At 43.2% G+C, this 20,308-nt stretch overlaps 1 protein-coding gene across 3 annotated transcripts in view; it reads right to left on the bottom strand.

Moving 5' to 3' along the window:
- Positions 1-3,362: 3,362 nt before the first annotated feature.
- MXI1 (MAX interactor 1, dimerization protein) overlaps positions 3,363-20,308 on the bottom strand; it is a 75,065-nt gene continuing 58,119 nt past the window's right edge. For all 3 annotated transcript variants that reach the window (XM_056850087.1, XM_056850089.1, XM_056850088.1), the window contains exons 4-6: positions 7,151-7,265; positions 5,272-5,443; positions 3,363-4,018 (exon numbers count right to left, since the gene is read on the bottom strand). In XM_056850087.1, coding sequence (XP_056706065.1) covers positions 3,855-4,018; positions 5,272-5,443; positions 7,151-7,265 — 451 coding nt within the window. In that variant the 3' untranslated portion in view covers positions 3,363-3,854. The remainder of the gene's footprint in view (positions 4,019-5,271; positions 5,444-7,150; positions 7,266-20,308) is intronic.

Genomic DNA, 20,308 nt, shown 5'->3' with positions numbered 1-20,308 from the left:
GCGCAGAGACGTGGCGGCGCGCTGCCGCACCCCAGCTGTAGCCCCGCCGCCCAGTCGCGCCTGCGCCAGTCAGAGGACTTGGCTGGGGGCGTGGGGAGGAGGGCAGGATGTCCCGCCCCCAAGACCTTATTAGGGCTGAAACATCCTGCCCTCCTCCCCACGTCCCCAGCCAAGTCCTCTGACTGGCGCAGGCGCGACCGGGCGGCGGGGCTACAGCTGGGGTGCGGCAGCGCGCCGCCACGTCTCTGCGCTCCGTCTTCTGTCGGCTTGCCGGTTCCTCGCCCCGTCCCTCGGGAAGCGGGCTTGCTCTCTCTCCACCTCTTCCATCTGTCGCTGCCTCGCCCGTCTGGACTTTCGGTCCCGTCCCGGGCCACTTACCCGCGTGCCGGCAGAGGAGGCTCCACCCCCACCAAAAGTCGACCACGAAGCCTCTCCTCACCGCCCCATTTCTGGTTTATTCCCCCCCCACACACACACAAGAGGTGGTGTGTGAGGTAAAGCGCCACCCTCCCCCTCCCCCTCCCCTCACAGCGCGGCCGGGTTTTGAATGCGCGCTCGAGGGCCGGCAGCACCAAGGCGGGCGGCGAGGAGGAGGTCGGGGCTCGGGGATGGGGGTGGGGAAAGCAATGTTTGATTCAAAACTCTGCATGGGGGGTTATTGGCCATTTATGAATGGGAGGTTTTGCATTGGAATTGCCATTCAGATGCACATTTTCCCCATCCAGATCCTCAGAACTCAACAATAAGCCCCCCTGCAGAGTTTTTTTTCAGATGGAACCCTCTGAATATAGAGCAGGTTTTGCTTCATATATTTGCCTTAGGGTTGCCAGGTGTCTCTCCCCCAATCATTTACCTCTTTTCCTGATGGTTCAGTTACAAATGTCAAGTTTCACTTTGAAGAAGAGTTGGTTTTTATATGCCGACTTTCTCTACCACTTAAGGAAGAATCAAACCGGCTTTCAATCACCTTCCCCTCCCCACAACAGATACCCTGGCCATTTATGCATGGTCAGTTTTGATATTCGCTAAAAGCTCTTTTTTAAAATGCGAATTTAAAACTGCCTATTCACGGTCTCGAAGCAAAAGGAGAAACTCCACCCCTCCCACTCGCCTGCTCCTTTGTTCCTGTTTGCATAGCCATTAGCATGTGCATAGCTAACCCGCTACTGTTATTTTGCATGGTTCCTTCAGGGAGATTCTTCAGGTTAAATTGCCGTGTTGGCACTTTGCGATATATAAGAGGGTTTTGGGTTGCAGTTTGGGCACTCAGTCTCTAAAAGGTTCGCCATCACTGTTCTAGAAAGTCACTCTTACTGATTCAGCTGAATGTTTGTCTCCCTTCTTAACTACAACTAGTGGGTTCTTATTCCAGCCACTAGAGGGAGAGATTACCACGTGCAGTAAACCAGAGTGTTATATAGTCACATAGGGGAGATCAATTGATAATGATAAACAACTGGATCCACGCTTTAATAAACAGGAAAAAAATTAAACCCCCTGCTATAAACACACTATAACCCTGTGGCATTATGTTTCTATTTCATGACAGAAGTCCTAAAATTTGTGTCTGGTATATTATATGACAGAATAATAGCTCTGGAGTGAATGAATAACATGGGTTTAAATACACACAGCATATCTGTATTAAGACAAAATCTACACGATTAAGTCATTTGGGGTCATCTAATCACATGGCCAACAGATTTTTATATATATATATATATATATATATATATATATATATATATATATATATATATATATATATATATATATATATATATTTAAAAAAAAAAAAAACTTCCCGGCACAACAAACATGGGTATTATAAGTTTGATGAGTGACCAAGATGGCAGAACACAGTGCATTTCAGATACAGAAATGTTTAATGGTGTTAAAGTGCTACTATTAAGCAGAACCATTGCTAACATTTAAACACAATTCCACTGCACTGCTAAATGGGATTACCTTGTGTGTGTTTTTAAAGTTTTTTTTTCTTTTTGTTGTTGCCCAGCCCTATCTAAAAATAATAAAATTAAATCTACAGGACTGCAATTAACAACCCATTAATTATAATCAGCAATAAGTTATAAGTATTATAAAGCATTTTTTTCTTTTTTTTCTCTTTTTCTTCAGTAATTAGGGGTCGGCGGATTACTTAAAAGGTGAACAAAGTCAAACAAGTGTCATAAATGAGGTCTCCTTTAAAAAAAAGGAGCAAAGTTTAAAACGATAAAGGAACGATAAGAATCCTTGTGGATAAAAAGCTTTAAAGAAAAGCAAAGAAGACCTCAAAGTGCAGGTTAGAAAGCTGATCTCAAAAAAATAAAAATAAAACATTGGATACAATATTATTTTGTTAAGAGCAACGGTTTCCGCACAGGTGTGAACCTTCCCTGGAGAACCATGCGGGCAGACTGTTGCTAGTGAGAGGTGTGCTATGTTAACTATGGATCTGTGACTAGGATAAGGATCCAGGTGGCAAAGTTTGCAAAGGGATTCCAAAAAGGAAACCAAAGGAACAGCCATAAAACCCAAGGAGAGTTCCTGTCCCTTTTGTGCCTGGCAGCAGGAAAAAACAGGCCCCTTTCCTTCGGTGTTAATTTATAAAAGACATTTGCAGAATCACGCCTATGAGTTCTAAAAAGACATTGTTGCATGTAGGTTCTGTCACCTGAACACTTTTATAAACATTTATCAAAATAATCTGCAAAAGAAAAGAAAAAAAAGGTCATTGTGGCTCAGAACAGAGGCTGTGCCTTTCCTGAACATCGTTCCTTTCACCAGCTCGTCTGTCTGCCTTTTGCTCTCTGTGATGGCAGCATCACACTCTATATCAGGAGTTACTTCGGCAGCCACTGAATCCAGAGAGCAGTTTGCACTGTGTGCTGGTAAATTACAGCTTGACACCCTCGTGCTAAACCCTGTAGCAACAAGCTCTTGCCTCGAAACAATGTCCAGTGGAAAGTTGAGCTGAATGGGAACTACTTCCAGATTTGCAGCACCTCTCTTTCACAGGGCATGAGCGGAGCTTCTCACTATTACTGTTATTATTCTCAGGTAACGATCAAAGCTGGCTAGAGAAACCCAGTGGGTAGAAAGCAGTGATTGGACTAGCTTCTGCTGGTGAGAGTACACAAACTGGCCAACTTCACAGTTCTCTTTTTTAAGTTAAGGGGGAAAATCTGCTTTAAGCTGAGTGCTGGAATTTTCAGAAGCCTGAAAAAGGGAGATTTGTAGTTCAGAATATTGTGCAAACTCATTGGGAGAGGCTATCCAAAAAACTCACCTTAGCTACTTCATCCCACAGCTTGGGACATATACATGGATATCCCATGTACGCTAAATTATTACCATATATATTGGACAGACTTTTGTTTTAATAGCACCACAAAGGGTCTTAACAAGTTTGTTAAGTCTGGATATGGGGAAGGGGCGAAAAATGGTCACTTTTCAGGAAATGTGACAAATTATGAAAGAATCAGAGCCTGAATCACCAAGACCCTCTTTCCAATCAAATAATCTCTGAGCAAAACCTTCCACTATACATTGGCAGTCCAGCTGAAGCCAACTCAGTCCAACTGAAGACTACTGGAGTGACGTCTCAAGACTTCAAAATAGCTATGGATTCAGCGCTAAGTCGGGATTTGGGGCTATGACAGTTTTGGAGAGTGGTTGATTCCCTTTTGGATTTCCCACCCTCCTGTTGGCCCATGGAGCTGTTCTAGAGTTGCATCTTTCCAAGCTTAGCTGTTGATGTGTGGTTTGGAGAAGAAAAACACTGTATCTAAAGCCCTGCCGCGAGAACTTCAATTGCCCCAAAGAGATCATCAGCTCTGCCCCAGCACCATGCTCTAGGAAGTGAAGGAGAGCTTGACGCTAGCGCTGGAGTAACCCTCGTCACTCCCAACACTCTGCAAACTGCTGTGGTCATCAATGTCACTCGTACTGGTTGTGCTGATATCATCCACATCTCCATGGGAGAACTCTGTGCTTTCCACATCCACCTCGATTTCTTCTGCAAAAGGAGGAGACACACTTAGGTTAGTGCCAGTGCAAGGTCACTGTTCATTTAAGGGCACTGATAATGGTCAGGTCATAAGATTTTTTGGGGGACAGTCTGCTATGAGCACACCAAGGCAAGGAAGGGTAAAAAACCCCCAGCCTTGTCATATCAGTGCTCTGAAGGAATGACGACACATTTTGGGGTGTACCAAATAACACGGGTTCCCAGTTTAGCAGACTTTGGGACTTGCATTTAATTATTGGCAAGGTTACCAGAGCAAAAAAAAATAGAGAAACACAGTTTATAGTTGCAATCGTTTCAGTTAGAAGGCTCTTGGTTTTAACGAGCTGCAGATAGAACACTGGTATAACCTGATCATGGATTAGTTACCAATACAGTTTGAAGTCACGCTACCCAGAAAAGAGATATCCCCCCTCCCATTCTTTAACTATATGGAGGAGCTTTGTCGCACACCAGGGAAGAAATGTTAATTATAATATAGTAGTCGAATCCAAAGGCCAGTTTCCGCCTGTGGAAGGGGAGCAATTGTCACTGATTTCCCTTCTCACTACAGTCCTCCAATTTAATTCTCTACTCTGTTTCAGTAGATCCTGTGTCCCCCAAGAGCAGAATTTTTGGGGAGTTCAGTGGGCTATAGTGGTGGGGGAGGGAGAAATTCCATTGACAGAATTGCCATTGGAGGGGTGATCACATAATTCTGCGCTGTGAATGAATAATGGAGGTCACCTGGATACCCTTGCTTAACTTGCTCAGTTCATGTTCTTATCACAAATTAGAAGGATGGATGAAGAGATGAAAGAAGGCATTTGGATAGACTGAGGTATGTATCTTTGGAATTAAGAGTGCTGGGTCAAAGGCTCAGAAAAAACACATGGCACAGTCCAGGACTATACTACCTTTGAAAGCAGGTGGGAAGATCACATCTTTGAATGGTCCAGTACATTTAATCATTAAAAAAGTAGAACATGGGAATAAAACATAAAAAAAGAAAAAGATAGCACTGGATCTCGTATAGCTCCATGGGTTAAAATTGGTATCTGGAACCATGTGTGAAGTTGTTTAAGGGGAAAAGGCACAGAATAGACAATAACCAGATGGTGGGGGAGCCAAGTCCTCTTACCTGTTGAACCAACATAAAGCTATTAAAGGATGAAGCAACCAAGAGAAGCAAAAACTCCATGCTTTGCATCCTTGTCCGAGTGCTATAATGGCCACAAAGTTAAAGCTACAGGTAAAATACTCACCCCGCTCTGAATCAGAGCGATCTGAGGAAATGGTAGATCCAGTGCTGTCCATTCGTATTCGTTCTATCTCCGGAGAGCCCTGCAACTGCTCCAGTCTTCGCTTTAAGAACCTTTGCTCTCTTTCCAAGTTATCAAGCTGATGCTGGCTTCTCCTGTCAGCCTCTTCAAGTTTCTGCCATGACAAAAAGACAACCCAGCACTTATTAATTTGCATCCCTTGCCCAGCTGTTTTCTGCTTCTTTCCTTCCCTCTTGCTAACATCTGAAACGAATTTCTGCTCTCTGGTGGCACTAGACCAGTTCGCCACTGGCACCAAGCGCTGAAGTGCATCTCAGTCTGGATTTGGGTTGATAACAAAATCAAGGCGAGTCTGAACATCAGGCATAATTCACAAGGGAAGTGTTAACAGATCCCCTCCACCAGTGGATCTGGATCCCCTAACTCAGAAACAGCCAGGCCTTGATCAGATTGCTTTTAATACGTTCCCCTCTGTTTAAATGTGGTGGTTGGCATAGCCTTCGATGGTTTATTAAGTATTTTTTTCAAAGCAGTTGGCCATTTGAATAACAGTTTATGTAATCCACTGCAGACTCCTTTGATTGCAGCTAGGAAATCTTACTGGGCCAATACACGGGGTTTCCTGATGGCTGGCGCGTTGCATAACTCTTCGGAGTCATCTCAGGCTAATGCCATCCATTTAAGCAAGCAGGGTTCCCCTCCCTTGCTAAGCCCGAACTGTTCCACTGTGTTGAAGCACAGCCTGATCTCTGTGAGCCTGGCACTACCCTTTGTGAAAGTGAACCATCAGGAGAGGAGCTGGGAAGCTGCAGGCAGGGGCACCTACCGTGTTATGTTAACACAGGATGGCTATTTGTTTTCTTATCTGCTATTAGGTGTGTGTTTTGCCCCGCTTCAGTACATTCTACAAAGTCTTTACAGTTTGCATAGATTTAACACACATTTGCACCACACATAGCAACTCAGTGGCCTTTCCATGTAGCAAGTGACCTGACTCACTCACTTACTCTGGTTATCCGCAGCTCCTGGCTCCTTGCTTATGGCAAATGTGTGTCTGGATTTGGGCTGGAGATGAAAAGAACAAAACTGGGGGGCGTCTGAGCACTGTACTTAATTGGCATGGGATGTGTGGCCAGTTATGGCACAGTGTGTGGACTGGATCGTGTGGGTTGATATTTGACCGGTCCTGCTTTGCTTCTGGGAGTTTGACTTGAGGGACTTTTTGATCCCTCCCAACATCACAATTTTTTTAAACCTTCATTTTCAAAGACTATAAAGCCAAATTTGGACAAAGGTTGTTTTAATGGTATTTACACATTCATAAGAAACACATTTTCATTGGTTTTGTTCCACCACCATATGAGCCTGGTCAGGATGAGACACAGAGTGTCTTGCTGAAACTCAACCAGGCACTTCAGGCTGAACAAGTACTTGAACCAGAGTCCTTCACATCCACACTGAACCCTCTAGCCAGTTCCAGCCAAATTAATTCAAAAGACTCCTCAATCTTCAGGTTGACAGATCCAAGTGCAGCATGCTTCGGATTGGAGCTATATCTTGTTTACCACCCGCTTTCAACTTATTTACGGCTCAAAATGAGAACAAAGGTATCTCACTGTTACTGCTATATACCAGATACATTTGAGAAAGAGAGAGTATAAAACACACCACCCACGAGGAGTGTCATGAAGGATACAGCCACATGGAACATACAGCTCTCATTTAAATCAATGTCCTGCGATAAAACCCTGGAACAGCACTACCCTTCCCTAGCTCAGATATACCTGCTGGATCGTGGTCTGATTACAAAATCGAGCATATTGGATGATGCTGGAAAAGCAGCAGCCGATGCAACTCTTACCTTGATATGTGCTTTGGCTTTGTTGAGGAGCCCAAGGGTTGTGTGTCTGGTGCAGTCTGGTCCTAGTGGTATCAGAACTTTTAAACGTTCTAGACACAGGCGGAGGTGAGCTCGTCTGCAATGAGGAGAAACACGGTTAGAAGCAAGGCTGTATTTTTGCACTGACACAGACCTTCCCCACTCCTACGGTGCTATCCAGTTCCCTTGGGAATTGCAGCAACCTTGGTGCTTCAGCATACCAATGCCTGACACTCAACAGCATGACTCTTCTGTGTCAAACTTCTGACGTGAACTGTATTTCTTTGCTACGATCCTGATGCTTTCCTCAATCAGATGAACTTGCAGAAGGAGATACAAAGTACAGGTGCCCTTGCTATCCACTGTCTTGGTCTTGAAGGCTTGGGGAGGGAGAGGTTGTAGCCATCTACTGTGCCACAAGATCCGATACCGATTAACTTTTCCAAACGAATAATTCCAGAGGGGTAGCTGTGTTAGTCTATTCCAGCAAAATTAAACAGAAGTCCAATGGCACCTGAAAGACTTACAAAGGTTGTTGTAGCATAAACGTTTGAGAGTCAGATGCATAAATACATCTCCATGAATACAACATACAGAAACTCATACTGGGGAAAAATTGTTAGTCTTTAAGGTGCCAAGGGACTCCAGTTTAACGTTTCCAAACTGGTACATGTGTTGCCAACTTAAGCAAAAGCCAAGTCATACACATATTTAGCACAGTGGCTTCCCCAAGCGCCCCTCCTTTCTAACCACACACACACAGGAACATCTGTGATATCAGCAAAGCATTTGACAAGTAAACCACTAAGAAAGCTGGGCCTCGCTCTGGGTCATTTTGGGGATTCAAAGCAGAGAACTACCTTTCCTCACTGCAATCCTGTTTCTAACTTTGCTAATGACACTTCCTCCACCCTCTCCTTGCTACATTTTGGGGTCCCTATGCTCCCAGCAGTCCCTTCACCCATGCCTCATGGCCCCATAATTGCAGTTGGCAATGGCAATCAAATCTGCCTGTCGATCTGCCAACTGCCATCTTCTGGGAATCACTGTGATTAGATGGATGCTCTTTAATGAAATATAATAGAAGGAAATATAAGAAGGGCTGAAGGCCTGCTGCACTTTTACTAGGAAACACAGGGTAAAACGTATACATAAAACTTTATAAGGCCACTTGTATACAAGGTGCTTCAGAGGATTCAGTTCCTGCTGATTAGCTTTGCTCAAAGTTTCAGACTACAGAAGAACAACACAGGGTAAAGGCGAGTGAAAGGACACCAGGACAACGTGGATCTAAGCAATTGTTTTGACACAAGCTCACATGGAGAACCAAAGCAACATCCTTTCCTAAAATTACAGTGTTTCAGGTTTGCCAAGAGAGCACTATGTTTAGCAAGACATATTCACAGGAATTAATTGAGTGATCTGCCCCAGACACTGTGGGAAAAGTTAACCCACCATCTCCCTCACAGTTATCAGGCTATCTGGCCTGGTATAAGATTCAGAAATGAAAATTATCTGAGAGGGAAGTGCCTGTCAATAGCAGCCATTGTTTAAACTATCTATCATTATCCATTTGAATTTTTGTTTTGTTTTGAATATTTTTTTAATTTTTAACAAAAACAAGCATTAAAACAATATAACAATATATGTGAAGCTTGCCATTCAAAATTACAACTCTGTTGTCAGCTTCATTGAATTACATTGCTCTTTGTTTACCACATATATTTTTCATATCTATGAACACATTTATTACTTATTGCCTAAATCTCTTTCATTTTATCTAAATTTAATTAAGTTTTGTTCCAAATTTCTAGTTATATAATTTGAGATTCTGAGATTGGCCTATTAGGTATAAAAGATGTCAGTTTTGCCATAGTTGCATACTCTGTTAGTTTTTCAATCCATTCATCTAAATCTGGGCATTTCTCTGCTTTCCATTTTGCTGCATATACCACTCTTGCCACCACCATCATATACTGAAATAGTTCATAATGTGTTTTTGACATATTGCTTGGTAAAATATTTAATAACATACTTTTTGAGTCCATCACAAACTTAATTTTTATAATCTTTTGCCTTTTGTCATGTATCATTATCCAATATTTCCTTGCTTTCTTACATGTCCACCACATATGATAAAATGTTGCATCTGTATTTTCACATTTCTAACATTTGCCATTAAAGTCCATGTTGGCTTTTGCAATATCTTTAGGTGTGATGTACCATCTAAAAACATTTTATATCCGTTTTCTCTTAAAACTTGACATTCAGTAAACTTTATTTCCTTAGTCCAAAGGTTTTTCCATTGACTCATGTGTATACTTTCTCCTTTATTTTGCATCCATTTTATCACACAGTCTTTAACTTGCTCTGTTTCAGTATCATACTATAATAACAGTCTATATATTTTCCCTAGTAGAACCTTTGTAAGACGCTTTGGGAGCCAATCTGGCTGAAAAGTGGAATATACATGTAACAAACTAATTTCACAAATGTGATTATCTGTTTGGCAAGGATTAAGCGACATCCATCATATAAACTCTTGGCATAATGAAGAAAATCTCAGCTTACACACAGCCCATAATGACAAAGATAAACATAGTGGCCACATGCTAGAACACCACATTATTTTCCCCTCCTCCCCACCTCTTGTAATGTTTTCAACATCCAGTCACTGTTTTTAGAGAACCTATTCAAGAGGTTTCCTATTATGGATCAACAAGGAGCTTGTATGAGAATACTGCATGATAAATATCACACACTGAGCACAAGAAGTACACCAGCTGTGTCCTGGCTGTTTCAATGTGTATGCAAATTGTGTTAATTGCATGTATCATAATATGCAAATTTCCTTCCACAATTCCTCTCCAAAGATATTTTTCTGATGATAGCCCTCAACAATGAACAGCTTGCCCACCCAGAGCAAGATTCTGAGATCCACAGAAAAGGACTTGAATGGGCAGGCATGGGCATTCTCACATGCTGGTATGCGCACATCAGCAATGAGATCAAGTGATGTCTTTTCCTGTGTGAAACAGCCAGCACCACAGGCCAGAGCTTTCTTATTATCTAACATCACCTCATCACCCAACACATTTCAATGGCAGCAATTCACAAATTCAGCTACCCCCCGCCCCCACTGAACCAAGAAATGTACACGCATGAATAAACTGGCCTTTTGTTCTTGATCCAATTCTAGCTAGACAAGACTGAACCTTTTGCTACAATAACTAACTTGGTAAAGCACTTATACTTTCTAACATGCTGTATAGTTTCTGTGTTCTTAACCACCTGTGGTCATTATTTCACAGGTAAGGAACTTCAGCCAAGAGATAGGCGCGGTTCCAAACTCACGCAGTGGGGTCTGTGGCACTGGAGGAACTTGAACCAAGGGCTTTTGGACGTAGCTACAACTTTCTATCCACTGGATAGCATCGGATCCATAAGTCAAGCTCCTGATGAATGTTAGCACACATACCAGATTTGTCAAAAATCCCAAATACACCTGCCTTGGGGGTGGGGGGGTTAAGCTGGAACGTATTTACACAAAAACCTAGTTCATCACGAGGACACAAGGCCTGCAATCCTATCAAATCAATAAAAAAATACCAGATATCAATGGCAATTGCTAACAAGACTGCCCTCAATCAGCTTAGTTCCAATCAGTGAATACCTGTGTAAATAAGAAGTCTTGCACACTTCTGAAAGATAAGGATTGGGGCTTTGCCGTTCTCCAGGGGAAGAAACAGAATGCAACAGCTATCAAAAATTCTGCAACGTGACCTTCCCTGTACAAATCCAACAAGTGGATGGCAAAGAGGGTAATCCCTGTCAAATCTGAGATTTCATACAATATAAGAGTGGTCCAAAGACCTATTAGGTAGACACCAAAATCAGGGTTTTTAGGAGGGATCAGAAAACAAAAAAAAATCTACTGACAAATGCCAGATCATGTACTTCCAGCAACCTATCCCTGTCAGGAGACCAGCTACTGTATTTTGGGCCAGCTGGAGTTTCTAGACAACTCATACAACACAGACTAATTCAGCCTTCACGCTGACAGCAAAACACTGGTTGTCAGCCTACCCTCAGGGCCATACTAGACGTGATGGCATCCTTGTGGCCACCATGAAAACACTGCTTCCATTTTAAAGTAATTTAAGAATGACGCAAGCGCCCAGTCCTGAAGAGGCCCACACCATGGCACTCTTGTTCCCCCCTCCATGCCTTTTCAAGTGCTGAAACAGCCATGGGGGTGCAGCCATTTCAGCACTTAATGAGGCACAGGTGGGGGGATCAAGAGTACCTCAGCCTGTTGAACTGCTGGCCCAATCAGGAATGGGCCCTTCCTGCATTTTTAAACGGCTTTAAAATGGCAACGGCGTCCTTGTAGCAGCCACAGAGACGCCATTATGTCTAGTTTGGCCCTAGAAAGAAAGGGTCATAGCCTTCTCATCAAACAGAGTGGGTGAACAGGTATTACCACAAACTCAGTGACTAGAGGGGGCTTTACTTTGATATTGTCTGGAATCAGCTTACTCGCTTGATTTTCCACTCACGGCCAGACACAGACTAAGGTGCAGGCTTAAATCTAAACAACAAAAAAGTTTAACATGAGAATGAAAAGGTAGCCATTTGCTACCTTTAAATAGGACTAATTATTCCAGCATCATCCGTGGCAAACATGTCCACTTTTATCTCCATTTTCACCCCGTTCAAAATCTATAGTAAATGAAAAAGATGGAAAATCATTGTCAACCTAGCAAAGCAAACATTAAAATGAGAGTTGAGGAAGTAGATTACAAACAATCAACTGGATATAAGAAAATAACCACCTGATTATAAATCATAAATAGAATATTCAGATTTACAATCTCACCTATTTAAATAATTAAAACATAAAGGCATTTAAAAATTATAAAATCAAATGTGTTTTGATCAAAGGGTCTTCATTTATACCGCTAGCATGTTACCCAAATGCACATAGCTTAAAAACATGAACCTCTTCTTCTGTGATGATAAACACTAGAGATGTACATTTTGTTTAATAAAGCCATCATTTAAATTATTGACATTTTTATCATGTAAATGTTTAACTATTAACAAGTTCACAATCTAGCCCACATACCTATTCTTATGTATTATCAGCTCAGCTACTGATTTTTAAGAAAGAATACCATTTTAACATGCTTAAGTGTCAGCCTAGTGCCCAGATGATTAACCAGCATGGGAAAATGCAGGTTCCACGGGCAAAGATGGTCCTAGAGTGCACAAGTAACTCTTTGCCAGTTTTCCAACCCTTGGAAAATGTTTAAACGTTTACAGCAAACTATAAATGGTAAACGAATCGATAACATCTCATATTTTAGACCCCAAATACAAACAAGATAATTACAATTAAATCGCGACACCGACAAGCCACCGACAAAATTAACAAATAATTACAAGGTGGATTTTAAATGATATTTTATTTATTGGATACCATCAATGTTTGTGGGGTTTCACGGAACAATGTCAGCTAGGTTGCAGTGCACAGAAGCCTACAACAGGAAGCAGGCTGGTGTGCACAGCATGACACCAATACATTTCCCACCCACCCCAGTAATGATAGCTAATCTCAGAACTCATGCCAAATTACTTCTTGAGAATTCTTCTGCTCTGCAACGGTTGGCAGTGGTCTTCCGATCTAAACTGACTAATAAAAAGTTGCTAGCTATTCGTTTGTGTACAACCCGCCAGTGCAACTGAAATCCCCAGATCGATAACACAATGACGTCAGCCTCTCCGTTGGCACGGAAGGCATCCTGTCCCTGAACGCCTTCATCAGTCATGTTCGCAGACAAAGGAGGAGAGCGTGAGCTCAAGCCCACTGGAGGCCGAAAAATTTGTCTGGGTGCTTTATTTACATCTTGTATTTCAAATCCACCATTGTTAGTCATCTGAAAGGAGCCCGGGGTGGGGAGGGGGGCGAGGAGTGGGTAATCATGCAATTATATCACTGACAAGCAAGGATGATTAAGGGTGGTGGGGTCAGGGGTTTGGCTGATGAACTGTCAGAAGAAGAGCAGCACCCACTAGAGAGGACAGCCCGTCAGAGTTTGCATTCTAAACCTCCCTTGACAAAAGCCCTGTAATTCACTTGGAAAAACAGCCTCAAGGCTCTCCGACTTGGCAAACAAGGACTTTGCACAGGAATGCCTTTGTTTGATTTTTTTAATGCACTATTCTTTTTAAGTTAAAAAAAAACCACACTTAAAATCTGGAAAGCTAACTATGTGTCTTTAACTCCTGCTGTGACTTCAGCGTCTTTCCTAAAACAATGACAGCTAATCCACATCCTGTCAAAAGGGCCTCCCAACTCAGAAAAGGTAAGAAAATTGACAACTGATGTCTTTAGAGAGCAAGACAATTAATGGTGTCTGCCCTAGCAACAGGTGCACTGGGCGAACGCCTCACAAAGGGCTTTCTAACTCAAAACCCACCTCCAATCCCAAGTCAGGGTGCTACCTTAACAAAGCAAGTTCTGAAGTGGCTAGCGACTCATTCACCAGAATGAACAGGCCGTCATGGGACTCACGGAGACCACCGTTTAATTATACTGAGCCACTGTAATGTACTAGTTTGATGTCAGATCAGGACCACAGAGAACTGTCTTCAAATCCATCCATAAAGCTAACTGGGTGACCTGGGCCAGCCACTCACTCTCTCAGCCTAACCCACAGGGCTGTTGAGAAGATACAGTACAGGAGAGAAAACTGCTGCCCGGTGCTCTTTGGAGGAAGGGTGAGATTAAAGGGTAATAAATAAAGTATAAAACAAATGAGTAGTCCCATAATTAAGAACATAAGAAAAGCCATGCTGGATCAGACCAAGGCCCATCAAGTCCAGCTGTCTGTTTACACAGTGGCCAACCAGGTGTTAATTGTTAAACACAGAGGCAAGTTTCCCTGTATCACTGTGAAACTGATGATGATATACACTGAACAGAACAGACAGAGCTTCTTCTTTTTTTGCCGCCAACTCACAGCTGACTTATGGTGACCCCTAGGGTTTTCCAGGCAGGAGGCCTTGGGAGGTGGCAAAGTGGTAAATCCATCACCTGCAATTTGTAATTCATGCAAAATCTATTCTTGGAAAAGCCTTTTAACCCTATCCTTCAGTGCCCCTTTCCCAGTGAAAACTGCCACCACCAACAGCCCAAGTTCTCCACAGTGGTTTCCCCACCAGATAAAAGCTGCTTAGGAATGGTGGGGGGTTTGCAGGAGAGTGGGGGCAGGTGGAAAGAAAAAAATGAGACCCTCTTAAAATAGCATTCCAGAAGTTGCATTCTGTTTTCACTAAAAGGGCTGTGGAACTATACATCATATGTGGTTTTGCTCTAATGTACTGTAGGCAGCCATTGTCCTTCAGCCAGTGACTTCCAAACAGTGGAAGAGGACAAACCAGTGGATGTTGAAGGAGGGTAAGGGGTGGTCTGATGGATGGTCAGGTGTTCAGTGACAGCTGAACTTTCCATCTAGGCCAGAGGCTGAAGCTGGTAAATTGTGCCTGAAGGAAGGTTCTGCCACTGTTTTTTGGTAACCACTCTTTTGGAAAGCCCCAGCCTTCCTGCATCAGTGTCCACTACATAGCTGTTTCCTAGAACATCACTAAAATGGGCACACAGAGTACACCGAGCTTCTTTCAGGCACCCCGGGAACTGAGCAGGATGGGTGTGGGCCATGTTCAGCTTGATATCACAAAGAAAGCAAGCAAAATGGGATGAACTGTTCAGCTGAACCCTTCTGGCCCAGTTACTAGTGTCTCCGCCCAATCCTTATATGTAATCGGGATGTGTACACACTTGCAACTCAAATGCTTCTCCTGAGTCTGAAGGGCTCTTGCCTGACTACAGGAGCTCTTGTTCAACACAACCCCCAAAGGCAGTCCAAGTGTCAGGCAAGGGGACCAAACATCATTTTATGTAGTGACACAGTGTGAAAAACAGAAGAAGAAAAAGCACCTCTAAATACGGGATAGCATTGCTAATTTACCCCCAAGTCTCACTGTCAGAGTGCCCCCACACTAGCCAAGTGCAGAGCAATTACTATCCTTGGTACATGCACCTATAATGGTGGTCCAAATGACATTGTCATCAATGCACTCCCATTCTGCCTTCATTATGATCCTATTTTTCTAGAAACTGATTTGCTGTGTTTTTTGTGTTTGTTTTGTTCTTGTGCAAAACAGAAGGACAATCTCCGTGGCATGTGGATGGTCTCTGCACTACTATTTCTCCATGTTCTGGAGAATGCTGGAAAGCACAGCTCTGGTTGTCAAACTAAACTTCTTGCTGTGGTTACCATATCCCCCCCCCCCAAATTCAAGCAGTTATAGCACTGGCACCATTCATACATGTATTACAATTTACCATTAGGAGATATTCCTGCTCTTATCACATAGTGCTATTACTTCCAGTATTGTCAGTAAACAGAATGGGAAGTGATTCTTGATCACAGTGGAAAATGTCCTTCTCTGTGAGGGGAAAATCTAGCAGGTAAATTATTTCAAAAGTACCATATCTACCGAGGTGAGGATCCTCCATCACTTCAGCTATTGCCCGAATAGCAACAACTTTAGCAACAACGTAAAACCTAGTTTTAGGTTAAAGCATATTGTATGGAATGAAAGCAGTCCTGGTAGAAGACAGATGGGTGAGGGAAGGTGGGAAATTCTCTTTTGCTATTAGGGCTGCCAACAGCCTGCAGAAAAAAGTTCTGCCCCTTTAATAGAGGCTAAAATTGTGAAAATAGGCAGCTGAAGGTTTTTCATTGCAGGGAGCTAAACAACATCATCTGGTAAATAACATCCCATTAAATCTCCACTAAAGGAGTGGAACATTTTTTTCTCCGGGCTGTTGGCAGCCCCAGCTATCTTTCTTTCTGAAGTAGCCACCAGCAGTCACATGACCCCAATTACTGCAGCTTTCTCGTTTTTACTCATATAAACAGATAAGCAAAGTAGCCTCATTTAAGTAAAAAGGTAAAGGCAGTCCTCTGTGCAAGCACCGGGTCATTCCTGACCCATGGGGTGATGTCACATCCCGACGTTTCCTAGGCAGACCTTGTTTACGGGGTGTTTTGCCAATGCCTTCCCCAGTCATCTTCCCTTTACCCCCAGCAAGCTGGGTACTCATTTTACCGACCTCGGAAGGATGGAAGGCTGAGTCAACCTTGAGCCAGCTACCTGAAACCAACTTCCATCGGGATCAAACTCAGGTTGTGAGCAGAGCTTGGACTGCAGTACTGCAGCTTACCACTCTGTGCCACGGGGCTCCTGGTTTACCTGGCTACATATCACACTCACACCTTGCCTTTACTTGGGGAGAATTATTTATTATTTTATTTATTTACTTAATTTACACCCCGCCTTTCTCCCCAGCGGGGACCCCAAACGGCTTGCTTCCTTTCCCTCTCCTCCATTTTATCCTCATAACAACCCTCTGATTAGGCTGTGAGAGTGTGTGGCTGGCCCAAGGTCACCCAGCCGGCTTCCATCACAGAGTGGGGATTTGAACCTGGTTTTCCCAGATCCTAGTCCGACCCTCTAACCATTACACCACACTGAAGTAAGGCCCTCTGAGTGTGAGTTCTGCAGAGACAGAAAGTACCAGTTTTTAAATAAATTTTTTTTTGTATATGATATAATTACTGAGGAAAATCATAAGAGAGGACTCCAGGAAGCCTACCTCAATTTAAATTTGCCCCCTTCACCACAAAAGGACACTGGTTTTTTTTACATTTTCAAACAAGCTACAAGTAATTTTACATGTTAACACACACAGAACTCTTTGCTTGTACAACTCGTAGGTCACATTAAACTCTTGTGTAAAACCACGTTGTCTAGAACTCTGCAACAACTGCACCCCTCATCAGAAAACTGCTCTCCACCATGAAAACTGGCCCATCAAGTCTATGAATTAAAAAAAATGTACTAGCTTGCGTCTATTTGAAAGCAACGCAATAGAGACTCTTGCAGGACCAGGGAGCGCACACGGAAAGGAAGATGAGGTGCCTGTGCCTTTAACAGCTGTGCAGAAAGGAACAGTCTGAGGAGGTGCTCCTTGAATGCAGGGAGGAGAAAGGCTGCACTGGCTGAAATGTCCTGCACGGATGCACATTTTCTCTTTTCCTGGAACAAAATGTGTGCGACTCCAGTGCGTGTGATGAGATGGATTGCTTTCCCTGCCAGACTGTGTCAGTATCTCCTTTCCTCAATGCATAAAACCCCACATTGCATTTGTCACCAAATCAGACAGGCTTCCTCCTCCTCCTCCTCCCACTTGGAGAGTGGCTGCCCATCTGCGGAGGGCTGCAATTTCAGAGACTACTCTCCACAGTTACAAATGACATCACTCCCTCTGATTATATAATGCTCTGGGAGGAAGCCTATTTTTATCAGCATTTACTGCATAGCTCTGTAGTCCTACTGTACGGTGCGTATCCAAAGCCAGACACTGCTTCTTCTGCCTCTTAGGCGTAGTGCAGACCGAAATTCTTCCAAAACCCATGGTTTAGGAATACTAATTGCATATTCCCCATAGATAAAAGAGCTAGATTTTTTTTTTGACACACACAGGTGACACCAGTGCAGTGGGCTTTGTATCATCTCACTTATCTAGGATTCTTTAGGGGGGACATATAGAAGCTGGTGCCAATGCTTGTGCAGGGTGGAAGTTCCGCAGCCGAAAGAACCATTCACAGCAAGGATTCCCCACCAATAACATGGAGCCTTCACATCAATGTGCCTGTTCTAGGTGGTGACAGATGCTAGTGCATAGACCCTCTACAAAACCCAAGGGGAGGGGCTGTGGCTCAGTGGCAGAGCACCTGCTTGGCATGCAGCAGGTCCCAGGTTCAATCCCCGGCATCTCCAGTTAAAGGGACTAGGCAGATAGGTGATGTGAAAGACCCCTGCCTGAGACCCTGGAAAGCGGCTGCCGGTCTGAGTAGACAATACTGACTTGGATGGACCAAGGGTCTGATTCAGTAGAAGGCAGAGCTCTGTAGTATAAGTGTACTTCTTGTACACTTATAATTCCTTCAGGCTAAAGGTAAATCCAAATGACAACTTCCCTCTCTAGCGCCTTATTGCAAACGCCCAAGCATACAAAGTACTAACACCACAAAAATGGGGACCACAGACTGGGCAGAAATATTTGTATGTCCTCCTCCATCTTCAGCCCTGCACGCTCCACCCACTCCACTGAACCTATAGCTACCCTGGCTTGCCACAGGGAATGCCACAGACTCACAGTGCAATCCTAATCAGGTTTACTGAGGACTATTCAATGGGGCTTAATCCCAGGAAAGTGTTCATAAAATGCCACTGTGTTTGCTGTGAAAAGGGGCCAGTACGGCTTAATCTTGGGTGAGGGAGGAAGCCTGGCGATGAGACACTTAATCAAGGCCTTAGTCCTTAAAAGGGATGGGACAACAGTGGAGGAAGATAAATATCCCTGGAAAAGACGAAGTGTCAATATATCTAATTCTCAATGTGGCTAAATCTGTGGACACTGAAATCCAGAGATTGGAGCTATGAATAGATAAGGCAGATTTGTCTACAAACCTGAAAAAGGCTCCAGGTTTGCAGAAAAAAAGGTACACTGGGAATGGTTAACCTCCCCCCCTCAATAATAGAAAATACACTGAGAAGATAAAATAATGAAATTCAAAAAGAAGTGAACTATTAAAATGAAAATTTAAAAAATAAGTTCCACATAAACTATGAATATGATTGTTTATGTTTTATGTTTATGTGTTTTGTTTGTGTATCTAAATAAAACTCTAGAAATAATAATAAAAATAATAGAAGCAGTGTTTGTAGCTTTAATAACCTCAGTGGCTATTGCTATGCAATGCCAGCTGTCAAGCCTTGGTTTCTGTCAGGTAAAAGCAGTGGGAGGAGGCAAGGCCCTTTCAAGGGAGGTTTTGGTCTTTGAGAAAGGACTCATTGCTGCCAGGCCTGTTCCCTACCATGCAAGTCACATATCTTGCATGACTCACCCAGGTCTGGCTGCTTGCTGTTGTTCAACATGGTATTGTTCGACCAGGGAGAGCGGGGTAGTAAGTTGAAATAATAAATAAATAAATAAACAGCAGCCAACCCACAGAAGACAGTGTTGTGTAGCGATCAGAAGTTCAGACAAGAATCTGGGAGACCTAGGTCATCCCTCTGTCGTAGACATTCACTGGGTGACTTTGGGCCAGTTACACATTCTCAGCCTAACCCACCTCAGATAAAATAATAATGTGAGGATAAAATGGAGGAGGAGAATGATGTGATCTGCTTTGGGTCCCCATTGTGGTGAAAGGCAGGTGATAAATAAGGTAAATAAATTATGCAAATGAAATAATAAATATAGCTGAAGATGGGCATATAAAGGTTAGGTAGTTTGGTGGGTGGGATGGAGAGAAGGAAGCAGGGAAAGGTGAGGGTATGGGTGTTGCCAGGATGACGGAAAGAGCAAACAGTGTGGGGAGGGGGATAAAGGGGAAGGTGAGCTGTGCCCTGCAAGTCCTTGCGGTTTCCCCACCATGTAACTGGACTCAAAGCAAAACTAGGCCATGGTTTTCTCAGGTACAGGCTGCCAGGGGAAGGTCAACAGGGAAAATTGAAGACGGGGGGTGGGCAGAAAAAGGTAGGTTGGTTGATGGGTGCAAAGTACAGAAGGAACCTGGAATAGGAGAAAGGCTATAGAGGCTTTCAGAGAAGGTAAAGAGGAAATAAGAATGGTGGAGAAGAAAATGAAATGCCCCTTACAAGCCCTTGGGGGTCCTCCTCTTGTTACTTCTAACCACAGCCAAAGTCTAATTTTATTCCCCCTCCCCAACTACAATGTGCTTAAACAGAGTTCATCAGTGATGGGAAAAGTAAGGAAAAACGGGTTGTTTGTTGTGTAATAGGTATAGCTTTTTATAAACCCTCAATTTTTCTTAAAATAGATAGTATTAAAATATAGTTAACAGTTTCTTGCGGGGAAAACTGTTTAAAGGAAATAATTGCTGGAGACAAGCAGGCAAGCCTATATTAATAAATCATTGCAAGAGAATAAGTTCAGGGCCAAGTAATAAGAAGCATAAATTCTGCATGCCCAGAGAG

Source organism: Euleptes europaea, chromosome 5 (assembly GCF_029931775.1).
Source record: "Euleptes europaea isolate rEulEur1 chromosome 5, rEulEur1.hap1, whole genome shotgun sequence".
Taxonomy (NCBI): domain Eukaryota; kingdom Metazoa; phylum Chordata; class Lepidosauria; order Squamata; family Sphaerodactylidae; genus Euleptes; species Euleptes europaea.
The sequence above is the reverse complement of the archived record's forward strand: the minus strand, read 5'-3'. Positions and strand labels throughout refer to the sequence as shown.